Here is a 13074-nt window from a genome sequence, read left to right on the forward strand (position 1 = left end):
CTGAGCTCCCGGGGGTCAAGGCTGGGATGGTTTAAGCAACAAAACAATTAGAATAATATTGGACTATAACCCAAAGCATGAAATAAATACCCATAAGTCTGTCCTGATATAAGCAAGTGGCTGGATAAAGAAAGCAGTGGGGCGAGCAGGCACGTCCTCCGCGCAGAAGAACCACAAGGAACTTAGGTGCAAACCCCCTCCGCAGGGGAAGGGGTGTGGCTTCCCACTCCTTAAATACAGGCTGATGTGACGGCTTCCTTCCAGGGGACAGCATGAAAGGCGCCGGGCCACCGGGCCGAGGACAGACTGACACACGGCCTCAGGCTGGCGATCATGGCCAACACCAGCACTCATTAACAGTGTGTATTTTGATACAATGTGATGAAAGTGGCCCTTTGCCTTTGTGGTCTTCCTCCCAAAGACACAAAATCCCAGTCTAATCGTGAGAAAAACATGAGAAAAATTCCAATTTGAGGACAATCTATAAAACACTTTACCTGAACTCCTCAAAACTGTCAAGGCCATGAGAAAAAGGAAAGTATGGGGAACTGTCACAGCCGAGAGGAGCCCAAGGAAACATGATCACCAAATATTCTCAACAGGGTCCTAGGACAGAAAAAGGACACTGGGTCAAAACTAGGGAAATCCAGATAAAGTTTGGCCTTTGGTTGATAATAACGTGTCAGTATTGGTTCACGAATGATAACAAAGGTACCACACTAATTAATGTAAGACATTGGCATTAGGGGAAACTGGCTTTGGGTGTATGGGAACTGTCTGTACTATCTTTGCAACTTTTCTGTAAATCTAAAACTGTTCTAAAATAATTTTGAACACTTAAAAACTTCTGTTCTTCAAAAGACATCTTAAATAAACTGAAAAAGAGAAGCTATAAACTGGGAAAAGATATTTGCAGAACATGATAAAAAATACAAAATACTAATGAAAGGAATCAAAGATGAACAAAAAAAATGGAGAGAGAGACCATGTTCTTGGATTGCATGATTCCATGTTGTAAAGATGTTCATTCTCCCTGCACTGATCTGTACACAACGCAGTTCCAATAACAATTCCAGCAGAATTTTTTCATAGAAATCAACAAGCCGAGGCAAAGGAACTGAAGGAGCCAAAACTACCTTGAAAACCAAGAACTGAGTCAGAGAACTCACACCAGCTGGTCTCAGGCGTATAGACCTGCCATAATCAAGACAGCATGGTACCAGGAAAAGGACAAACACGGAGACAAACGGAGGAAACAGAGAACCCAGAAAGAGACCACATGCGACTGATGACAACAAAGGTGAAACGGCAATTCAGTTTTCAACAAGCAGTGCTAAAAACCAGATGTCCACGTGCAAAGCGCGAACTTCAGTCTACAGTCACACCCTGTCCAAAAATTAACTCGAGGTAGATCACAGACTTGAACATACAACCTGAAACTGTAAAACCTCTGGAAGAAAGCATAAGAAGACAATCTTTGAGACCCTGAGTTCGGCAAAGATTTCTTAGAAGTAACACAAGCACATCCATGAAAGAAAGTAATGATGAGCTGGACTTCATCAAATTACCAGAGTCTGATCTTCAAGAGACACTATCGATAGAATGGAAATACAGGACACGGTTTGAAAAACACTTACAGACCAAGTGTCTGATACAATATTTATATTCAGAATCAAAAATTCCCAAACTTTAGTAGTAAACAATACAACCAACCCAGTAAACGAGTGAGTGAAGGACACACACCGCATGGGTGACTCTCAGACGTGTCATGCTGAGTAAAGGGAGTCACATTCAAAAGCCACACACTCATCTGATACAATTTACGTAACAGCCTGGAAAAGTCAGAATTATAGGGACAGAAAACGGACTGCCAAGCACTCGGGATGGAGGAAAAAGTTCTCTGCAAAGGAGCAGCATAGAGAAAATTAGAACTGGACAAGGACATTGAGATGGGCTCCAGCTGTGCTCCATACGTTCAGACAGGGAAGCAGGGACTCAGGGGGCTTTTTCCCTTTGCATTTCTTTAGTTATTAAGGCTATTTTTCTAATAACCTGGCAAACATCATTCTATGACAAATAAGTAATGACCATGAAATTTCTATCAATTCTGATGTGGCACCTCGGACAATATTAAAATCTTTGATGACACTGTTGTTGTAATCTCTCTCTTTTTTAGGTAAAACTGACACAATTTGACTGCACGTGTACATGCAAACACACATATACAATACACTGCACAGTTTTTAATTTACGTATGTGTACTGTTCATTGCTTCTAAGAACAGTTTAGAGCTTCAGCTTTTTAATGGAAGATATTCTAAAAGACCTATGCCAAACTTCCAGCGGCAACAACTACAAGGCCTGCGATGGGAAATACACCACATGGGATTAGCAGCTGAGGAGAGACTGCAGAAGAAAAGACAAAAAAATCAAAGACATAGCAATAGAAGTTATCAAACTACGAAACAAAAAGAAAAGAGAATAACTTTTGTTAACAGAGTATCAGTGAGCTGTGGGAAAACTTCAAGCAGATTAACACACATGTAACTGAATCCCCAAAGAAAGGGAGAGACAAAAGATACTTGAAGGAACAGTGGCCAGAGTTTTCCCAGCTTTGATAGAAACTATAATCCCACAAGTCCTCGTTGCTCAATGAATCTCAGTGCAAAAAACAGAAACGACACCAGGCACCTCGCAGCCAAATGTGCAGAACCAATGACAGAGAAAATTCTTACAGCAGCCAGAAGAACATCATATAAAGAGGAGCAAAGATAAGTACGACAGCACATGCCGTACCAGAAACAACGCAAGTGAGGAAACAGCGGCACAACATCGTTCAGGTACTGAGAGAAAAGAAGCCCTGTCAACCCAGACTCCCATACACGGAAAATATCTCTCAAAAACCAAAGTAAAATATAGGTGTTTTTATACAAACAAGAGCTGAGAGTATATTTCACTAGCAGGCTAGCACTACACAAAATATTAAAGGAAATCTTTCAAGAAGAAAGAAAAAAATGCCCGAGGGAACTACAGATCCACACAAATGAAAAGCACAGTGAATGGCGATTTCGTGGATAAATACGCTATGTTTTCCTTACTATTTAATTCTCTTTGAAAGATGACTGTCTGTATAAACAGACATAACAACAACATGTCGTGGGGTTTATAACGTGTGACAATAAAGCACCGGACAACAATGAAACGAAGGCCAGGAGGAGAGGGAGAAAAGTACACGCTGGTTCAGCTCTTCCACATGAGGTGGAAAACACCGCTTGGAGGTAGACTGACAGGTTAAAGATGAATGCTAACCCTGAAACAACTACTAAGGTAGCGAAACAAAGAGTTAAAGGTAACAAGAGAGCAAAGGTGACCAAAAAAATAACCACAAAGAGGGCAGAAAAAGATAACACAGGAAACAAAACCGGAGAGGACAAGTAATGAGCAGCAGCGATGTGCAGACTGAAACCCAACCACATCAACAATCACACTGAACGCAAACAGAGACCCCAGGCAAAGGGCAGGGGCTGTCAGGCTGGACACAAAGGCAAGACCCAGCTGTGTGCTGCCTACAAGAAACATAATCTAAACAGAAAGACACAAAGAGGCTCACAGTAAAAGAATGGTGAAAAAGGCACCGTGCTAACACTAATCAGAGAAAGCTGGAACTAATTAACATCGGACCAAGTAGATTTCAGAGAAACAAATATTGCCGGAGGTAAGGGGAGTAACGTCATCACAAAGGGGCCGATTCCTTAGAAGGACAAAACAGTCCTGAACCTTAGGCACCTAGTAACAGCCTAAAAGTGCATGAAGCAGAAGCCAATAGAATCTGAAAGACAAAAAGACCACGACACAACTATCGCCATAGACTTCAACATCCCCCTTTCAGTAAATAGCAGAACGATCAGCAAGGACATAGGAGACTGAAAACTGCGGTCAAGCAGCCTGGCCTGGCTGATGTCTACAGAGCACCCCGCCCAGCAGCACTGAGGTGAACACAGATCCTTCACCAATATAGACCCAGGTTCCTGGCCATAAAACAAATCTCAAATTTCAAAAGACTCAAAACTATGCAAAGTATGTTCTTTGATTACAGTGAAATTAACATAGATCAATAACAGAGAAACATCTCCAGAAAGTCTCCCAGTATTCGGGAATCTAACAGCACCTTCCAGATAACCACGGTCCATCTACACAATGGAAGAGGCACACACAGCCCGGACATGCCTCGAACCACGCTGACAGAAGCTGGAGACACAAGAGGGGATGTTATGCAGTTCTACTTCTGTTACGTCCTAGGGAAAAGCAAACTTAATCTACAAAGAAAGAATCGGAACAGGGGTTGCCTCAAAGTGGGGGTTAGTGGTTGACTGCAGAGGGGTGTGCGGGGCATTCTGGGATGAAGGAAGTTTGTGTCTTGATGAGTTCTGAGCTTGTGAGCATTCAGACTTAATGCTTAAGGTCTGTGCGCTTCACTGTGTAAATTACACCTCAATAAAGAAATTTAGAAAAGGATGCATAGGGAAGTCCTGCAAACCAGTAAGGAGCGAACGACACCATGGAGAGAAATGGGCAAAGCACACACACAGAAGGTCTCGCAGGAGCAGAAGCACACGTCGACACTAACCTCTCCAAGCGAAGTAGGCAGAGGCAATTCACCGGCGCAGTGAGACGCTATTTTCACAAACTAAACTGGCCGAGGTTCGGGACTGCACCACTCCATCTGCTGGAGAGAATGTAATTCAAGGATAGGAGTGTAAACAGTGCAGCCACTTTGGGGAAAGAATGTGGCGTTTTCTTGTAAAGCTGCATGTCAAGTTCACCCCCAGCACTCCTGTTCCTCCGTGCAGCTCCAAGAGAAACACTGGTACACGGCGATCGGGAGCTGTGCCCAAAAAACAAATCCATGAATTGTGATGCAGATGCAGGTGTCAGAATGAATTCAGTACAGTTATCAAGATGATTAAGAATCTTAGTAACAAAAAATGCAAGACCCAGAAGACAGCATATAGCATGATACCCTTTGTTAATAACATCTGAACACAAGCAAAACTCAGCAATGCATTACTTATCATGAAGATGCTCTGAACAGCAAAGGAATCCCAGTGAGTGGTCCCTCTGAGATGGGGGGAGCTGGGGTCATTAATTAGCCACGGTCTAGATCTTGAGTTGAGAGTAGGTTTACAAGAGTTTGCTACATTATTTTATAACTAGATGAATAAATAAGTGCTATGCGTGGAAAAGAAATAAAATGAAGTCGATGTTCTGAAAGATACTGGGCAGCGTCCACTCCCCTTGGGCCTCAGGGGAAGGGCCCTGAGGCCGGGAGCAAGGTAATCGGCAAAGCTCTACGTGTCCCGAGAGGAAGGTGGGAAGGCCCCAGAGAGGAGCCCAGCCAGTGACACATTCCCTCCATGGACCCTGCAGACGCCTCCACAAATTGCTCTGAGTCTCACAGGGGTGAGGATTTGCAATTAAGAATCCTCCAGAAGACGGGGGAGGGGGGGCAAGGCCATTAATGAGCCCCATAAAAGCCACCTGGGTCCCAAGGCAGCGGGACCCAGTGAGAGGCTGTGCTTCCCCCAGACCTTCACTCCAGACCTGCAGAGACACGGAGGTGCACTTCTGCAAGGGGAAGGGGTAGGGAGGCTGGCGGTGACCTTGGTCCGGAGGCAAGGGCCTGGGGTAGACTACGTGGACAGCACCTTCCTGGTGCCCCCAACCATCAAGTTGCATGGCACCGACAGCGGGGCATGGGCTCCTGGAGCCCTGATTCCCTGGGTCCAAGCTGGCCCACGGACCCAGGTTCTGCAGACCCTTCACAGGACCAGGCTCTTCTGCCACATTGCCATCGGCTCTCACATTGCCAGGGATTGGGGCACAGTCCTCAGTCTCCTCTGCATCCAGGTCTGCACCCACCACCGGCTCTGAGCTCTCCCGCAGCCCCTCCCCGTGGGGCTCAGCTTGGGTCACTGCCAGTGGGGGAGTCTTCCAGACTCTTCGAGGTGAGCCAGGAGCAGCCACCCGTTCAGCTGCTGTGCAGGGAGGGTAAACTGTAGGAAGAACTGGCCGAGGGTCGCCCAAGAATTACACTTGCCCACAGGAATCTCTCTCTGCCTCCAGCACCCCCGGTCCTGCTGAATAGACTCCAACCAACCACACAGAGTGGGAGAGGGGCTGAGGAGGCGGGCAGGAGGCCCCAAAAGCTCCTTGCCCACCAGCGGTGAACCCTGCTTGGCTCTGCCCCAGCCTGCCGCCTCCCTGCCACTTGCCCATCCTTCAGACACCCAACTCCTGGGTGTTCTGGCACCAAAGTCCCAAACCACCACCCCTGAGAGGCTCTGAGTGACTGCTTCCATCCACCCCTCAAAGGCCACTTTGCTGCTCAGAAAACACAGGATAAAGAGATCAGGCCAGCTCAAGGCAGGGTCCACGTGGTACGACAAAGACGGGGAGGAACCCTCCCACCCTAGCCCCGCAAACCCCTGGGGAGCCCTGGCCGGAGAGCAGCATGGAGGAGCAGCGCCTGGAGCCGGCATGGATGAGGACAGGGACGTGCCCAGACACACAGGGTAAGAAGGCACACCAGGCAGATTGGGTCTTCTCTCCTGCTGTGTGCACACACCACCTATGTGACTGGGTGTTTGTGCATCTGATGTGTGTGTGTGTGTGTGTGTGTGTGTGAGCGTGCACACTCCCACACCTGGCCATGTACCTGTGTGTTGGGGCACAGAAGAATATGCACCCGAGAGCTTCCACCTGAGTGTGCAAGGAAGAGGCGTATCTGCACATACTGGCCAGGTGTGAGCTCTGGGTACCACGTGTGCTGGACTCAGAGGTGGGGGGCATGTCGGTGCTGCAGCAGCTTTGAGAAGGGGTGACAGGGCCCCCACTGAGCTCTCATGACCCAGCCCCCTGCTCAGTGAAGCAGAGGGCCTGGCCCAGCACACATCACACTTGCATCTCTCTGCTGTCCAGGGTGCTCAGAAGTGACCTCCCTGCCAGGGGCGGCTCTGAGCAACTCCTCCGAGACCTTGGTGACAGAGTTCATCTTGCTGAGCTTCCCAGAGCTGTGCCATCTGCAGGCCCTGCTGTTCGGGTCATTCCTCACCATCTATGTGGTGACTGTCCTGGAGAACCTGGTCATTGTGGTGACTGTCAGAGCCAGCCACCAATTGCACACACCCATGTACTTCTTCCTGGCCAACCTGTCGGTGCTGGAGACCCTGTACACCTCAGTCACCGTCCCCAAGCTGCTGGCCGGCCTCCTGGCTTGGGCGAGGACCATCTCCTTCTCGGGGTGCCTCACCCAGCTGTTCCTCTTCCTCTCCCTGGGCTCCTCTGAGTGCTTCCTCTTGGCTACCATGGCCTGTGACCGGTACCTGGCCATCTGTTGCCCGCTGCACTATGTGGCCATCATGGACTGGAGGCTCTGCCTGAGCCTGGCCCTTAGCGCCTGGCTGGGTGGCTTCCTGGCCTCCTTCGTGTCCACGGCTCTCATCTCCCGCCTCAGGTTCTGTGGCCCCAATGTCCTCAACCACTTCTTCTGTGACATCTCACCCCTGCTGCAGCTCTCCTGCTCAGACACCACGACCATCGAAGTGCTGGACTTCATAGCAGCCCTGGCTATGCTTGCAACCTCCCTGCTGGTGACCATGGTCTCCTACGCCCGCATCCTGGCCACAGTGCTGAGGATCCCAGGAAGCGCCGGCCGCCAGAAGGCCTTCTCCACCTGTGCTTCTCACCTGGTGGTCGTGGCCATCTTCTACACCACCACCATCTTCATGTATGCCCGACCTCGCGCCGTCAGCTCCTTTGACCTCAACAAGCTGGTGTCCGTGGTCTATTCGGTTGTGACCCCACTGCTCAACCCCATCATCTACTGCCTGCGGAACCGTGACATCAGGGAGGCCCTGGCCAAACTCCACCGGACCCCCTGGCCCCTCCTGAGCACCAGCAGCAGGAGAATTTCAAATCCCTCCTCTGCCATCTGCTCACGAACACCAGCCCACACCAGGCAGGCCATGACCCCCTCCCACCCGCGCGCATGGCCAGCTCCTCTCCTCCCCTCACCCTGGGACGGGAGCACAGTGGCAGCAGCTGAAGCTCCAAAGGTTCTTGCCGCCTCTCCAGGGAGCTTCAGCACCGGAGCAGGGGACAGCTCCTGAGCAGCGAGGCGCTTGATCTCCAGCTCCCGGGAAGGTCCCGCTCCACCTCACTCCCCTGCCCACCTAGGACCTGGTCAGTCTCTGTGGCGGCCAGCCCCTCTGCCTGGCCCTCCTGGGCCCCATGTGCCCCACCCCTGCGCCCACTTGGATGGCCTCCTTTGCCTGAGATCCCAGCTTCTCGGAGTGGACCCTGCAGCCACCCTCAGCCGGCCGGTGGACTCAGGGTTCCCGGCAGGTCCGGGCGGCACCAGTGGCACTTGCCACTTCCCTCAGAAACAAGAATGTCCTTTCATCCAAAGCCTGATGGGCCCAGTGAGCAGGTGGCACCCCCTCCCTGACCTGCCCGCCCCACTTCTCCCCTGGCACTTGGGGGCAGAAGCCGGGTTAATCCAGCACGGCCCTTCTTCCTGACTGTCCCGACCTCACCGTTGCCCACACACCCCAAGCCCTCTCCCTCCCCCCGCACCAGCGCCCTAGTGCTCAGTGCGCCTCCCGGGAGGAGGATTCGTGTTTTGTCAGCAGATGCGTTGTGTTCCTGGCGGGTGTGCTTTAACCCACATAAATGATTCTGTGCTGTTAGTCTCTTTCGCACTATCTTCCTTTCTGTATTTTGAGGTTATGTCTTTAGGTGCATGACATTTAGAATTGTTCTATCATCTTGTAAATTAAACCTTTTATTGCTAAGAAGCGTCTCCAGTACTACTTTCTGCTTAATCTTCAAGGTTTAGGCCACTGTATCTGTCGCTGACACAGCTACATCAGCTTTCTTCTAGTCCTGTACGAATGACATTTACTTTGATCTGCCCTGGCCGTTAATCTGTTGCTTCTCAGCATCTGACCGCCCCTGCACTGGAGCCGGGCTCTGCACCTGCAGCTCCGCTTCGCCGGCTGCTCCCTGCTGCTGCTGAGAGGTCACCTGTGGGTCTTACCATCACTGCGGTTACCTAACTGGTTCCCCTACTGCTCGAAGCTTGGTGTCCGGGTTATGCTCTTCTTTGGGTCACCGTGCTTGCAGTCTCTCATGCTTCTACAAGTTCTCTCATCGATTTTTAAAAATCATCAGATTATTTCCTTAGACACCAGGTCTGCCTCATTCTTTCTTTCCTCTCCTTCTGTTCCCAAGGTGCATGTGTGGACCTTCTGTGGGGTCCCCTCCACCTCCCAGCAGCCTGCTCGGCACGGTCCGTCTTCTTCAGACCTTCCAGGTTGCTGAATCTTCCTATCCATCTACTCTGTTTTAGTTCTAGACTTTCCATCTGGTTCTTCTCATAGTTTCCCGTTCTCTAGCAAATTCTTGGTCTGCTTTTACTTCTGTGCACACATACAAGTTCCCGCGAGGTCTGTCAGCGAGCCCTTCTCTCGCACAGGGCTGCATCTGGCCCGCCAGGACGGGGCTACCTCCGTGGACGCCGCGGCATCTTAGTGTCTGGTATGGCTGGGCCGTCTTCTCCGGTCGTCTTTCTTGGAGCTCCTTCTGTTCGGCCTTTACTTCTCCACGTGGACTTCAGGGACCCCTGGGCTCTGTATTAGCTTGCCTGGGACGCCGCAGCAAAACACCGCAGGCGGGGCCACTTTCACACCAGAAAGCCATCTTCCCCTAGCTCTGGAGGCCAGGAGTCGGAGACGAGCTGTCACGAGGGTGGGGTTCCTTGGAGTCCTCTCTCCTTGGCTCCTGATGGACCGCCTTCCCCTGTGCTCTCATGTGGTCGTCCCTGCGTGCTCGTCTGCATCCTGATCTCTTCTGCTTACAAGGACACCAGTCACGTTGGGTCAGGACCACCATTGTGACCCCATTTTAATCACCTCAGTAAAGACCCTGCCCCCAATACAGTCACACTCTGAGGTGCCTGGGTTAGGATTTCAACGTACAAATGGTCGGGACTCAGTTCAGCTACCAGCAGTTTCCTGAGAGTCTTACTGGAATTTCATTGAGTTTGGGGGTTCGCTGTGGAGAAGGGCCACTCACCGTATCAAGCTGTGCTGTCTTTGTTCCTCCCCCATTTATCCAGGTTTTCTTTCATCTTCTTTAATGATTTTTTTTTTTTACTTTTGCCATAGAGAGCTTTTGCATTGTGGGAGGTTATTTACAGAATTAGTAGCTGCTATGAGTGGCATTTTATTTTCTATTTTGTAGCTATTTCTTCTTCTGGTAGAGAAATTCTATTTTATCAATTCCAAGACACTCATGTGGCTGCAGTCCCAGAATATCCAGGTAGCACTCACTTAAACCAACGGGGAGAAGAGGTCAGACCATGGTGGGTGCAGGACCGGCGGATTCCAGGACCCAGGACGCTCCCCCCACCTCCCACCTGCCCACTGAGCCTGCGTGTCCAGCACCCTGCAGGCTCCAGATGGCAGCCACAAACCCCAGCACCAAGTCCACAGTCCAGGCCAGAGGAAGGGAGGGGAGAGCAGGCAGGCCCTGCCTAGCCCCTCTTTGTGGGGCAGAGCCCCCAGGCACCCTCAGGGCCTCTCCAGCTGCAGGCGGTGGAGAGCAGCGTCGGGGCCGCCAACCTGCAGAGTCTGCGGCTTCTGCAGTGCCCCCACCCCCGGGCTCAGACCCTACTCTACCGTCACAAATGGAAGTGGTGAGAGTGGGAAGCTTTTCTTGTTCTTATTGTCTAAGGGAACACATTTAAGGGCTCTCTATTGGGTATGATATCTGCTGAGGGGTTTTTTTGAAATAGAGCCTTCATCAAGTTGAAAAATTCATTTCTACGACTACTTTTCTTGGCATTTTTTTCTGCACAAATGAATGTAGATGGAAGTCAAATGCTCTGACAATGGCAATCATATTGCAGCATGTAAATGTCTCAAATCAGCACGCTGGACACCTTAAATCTACAAAATGTTGTGTGTCAAATATATTTCAATAAAAATAACATTTGAAAATTAAGAAATGAAATTCTCTGTCTGTTTTTTTTTTCAGACCACACGCATCCCCCCCCACGGTGCACTGATGAGTGATGCAAGCTGACCTGTGTGATGACGTGAGACCACCTGGACCCGAGCTGGCCGTGACGGCGTCCGGATGCAGCGCTGGGTGCAGTGGCCTCGTGTCTTACGTAGAATTTCCACACTGATATTCGACATAAAATGCCCTGAATTTCTTTCCTGTACTTCCCTTATATGTCTTAAGAGGAAAGGCTCAGGGTCTCATAAAAAGGTCGCTCACGCCGTACCCCTGCCTCTGGACATGGTGCCGCCGAGTCTCCCCTGCCCTCTCTCCTCGGTCAACCATCAGTCAGACCTCAGGGCCCCACACTGGGCCCTCTCACGCTTGCCGTCATTTTGCTGCTCACCCAGAAAACCTCCCTTAACTTTGTGATTCAGTTCTCCCGTTGGTTGTTCTGTTTCTTGCAAGCTTGTCTTTTCAGGAGTTCCTTCCTGGTCTCTAGCTGTTCCTTTACTGCTGCATCCTGCTCTTAGGCAACTGCAATATCTCCTCCAGTCTTTGAGTCTATGAACTGAATTATTCTTTAATGTTTGTTTTTCAGGTTTTCCTCTAATTCCTCAAACTTCTTGAGCCTTTTTTTCTTTGTTTCTTTACATTGGTTACATTCTGCTGCATTGCAGACTTTCTTACTCTGAACGTCTGATAAATGCTGGTTGTTGTTCATACTTTAAAACGAAGGGCGGGAGGAGGGCCGCCTGGGAGTTCCCTGTGTTTGCAGGGCCCTTCAGAATGAGGGGGCAGGGATCAGTCATCATGGGGAGGCCTTCTAAGTACAGGTGACGGAAAGACCTCGTCCAGATAAGGTCCTTGTTATCAGCTCTGGCGCTGCCTGACCCCTGGTCACAGGGTGCACCTCCCTTCCTCTCTCAGTCCTGTCTGCCTGCTCTGGCCAGTCTCAAGCTCCTCCACCCGGAGTCTGGGGCGGAGAGAAGCCTCTGTGAGCAGCTCAGACTGCAGCACATCACACCCCTCACAGGGCCCAGGGAGGGGCAGTCACAGCCAGAAGCCATGGGTGGAAAATAGGAGAGGGCTGGCTCCCCAGGGGACACACCGTGGATTCTTTGAGCAGAACAGGGGAAAGGATGCCGAGAGGTAAAAGAGTACTGTCCACTGCAGCCCCCGCTGCGCCCGGCGTCCTGGGGCATCCTGGTCTCCTGAGAGAAACTCCCTTGTTTCCTCCGGGTGAGCAACTCGCTGGGGGCTGTTCTGAGTGTGGGACCAGGGAGGGGCTTAACCAGAGACTGAAAACCTTGGAGGAAGCCCCAGGTCTGCCCCAACTTCTGCCGGCCATCCTCTGCCACAGCAGTGGGGCCCTGAGGAGGGGCGGCTCTCACTGCCCCTCTATTCCAAGAGGGCTTCCTCCTGGACCTGAAGAGCCCACACCCTCCTCCCACCTTGTAGCCAAGAAACTGGTTAAAAATCTCCTGAAGGCCAAACAATTTCTTTCTGTGGTTTCCCTCAGGCCTCAGGAAGGAGGGGAGCTGAGTGGACCTAGAGACAGCAGGCCCGTCTCATCTTCAAACGCCAGCTTTTTCCAGCCCTTACTTGCCAGAAATTTGAAAAACACTGTGGTCCAGCCTCACCTTGAAAAGCTGAGGTATAGGAGCTTTCTCATTAATCCTTAACTAACAGGAGTTATAATAAAAATAATAAGCTTGGGTTTTATTCTCAAAATGTTTCTAATTTATCCAGAAAGTTTAAAGACAGAAACATATTTATTCCCGTAACTATCAAATATCTTCTGGGCATTCCCATGTGGCCAGCTAGGTTCTGGGAAAACACATCACCAAGCAGTCCCTGCTCTCAAGGCCAAGTGCCCTGAGCTGAGAACTCCCGGGGAGGTGCCAGCTGGCCCTGGGGTACAGCTGAGGGGACTGGCTGGGAGATGCTGCTGGCCCAGGTGTCACGTGAAACCCACAGGGACTGAGAATGCCCAGCAGAGCGTGCAGGG

General features: G+C 50.6%; 1 protein-coding gene across 1 annotated transcript; it reads left to right on the forward strand.

Annotated features, from left to right (window-relative positions):
- Window positions 1-6536: 6536 nt before the first annotated feature.
- LOC105067461 (olfactory receptor 6B9-like) lies at window positions 6537-9011 on the forward strand. Its single transcript, XM_010953050.3, is given in 3 exon segments — window positions 6537-6571; window positions 6978-7005; window positions 7007-9011. Coding segments are annotated over 3 exon segments (1224 nt in total). The 3' UTR covers window positions 8168-9011.
- Window positions 9012-13074: the final 4063 nt, after the last annotated feature.

This window comes from Camelus bactrianus, chromosome 11, assembly GCF_048773025.1.
Source record: "Camelus bactrianus isolate YW-2024 breed Bactrian camel chromosome 11, ASM4877302v1, whole genome shotgun sequence".
Taxonomy (NCBI): Eukaryota; Metazoa; Chordata; class Mammalia; order Artiodactyla; family Camelidae; genus Camelus; species Camelus bactrianus.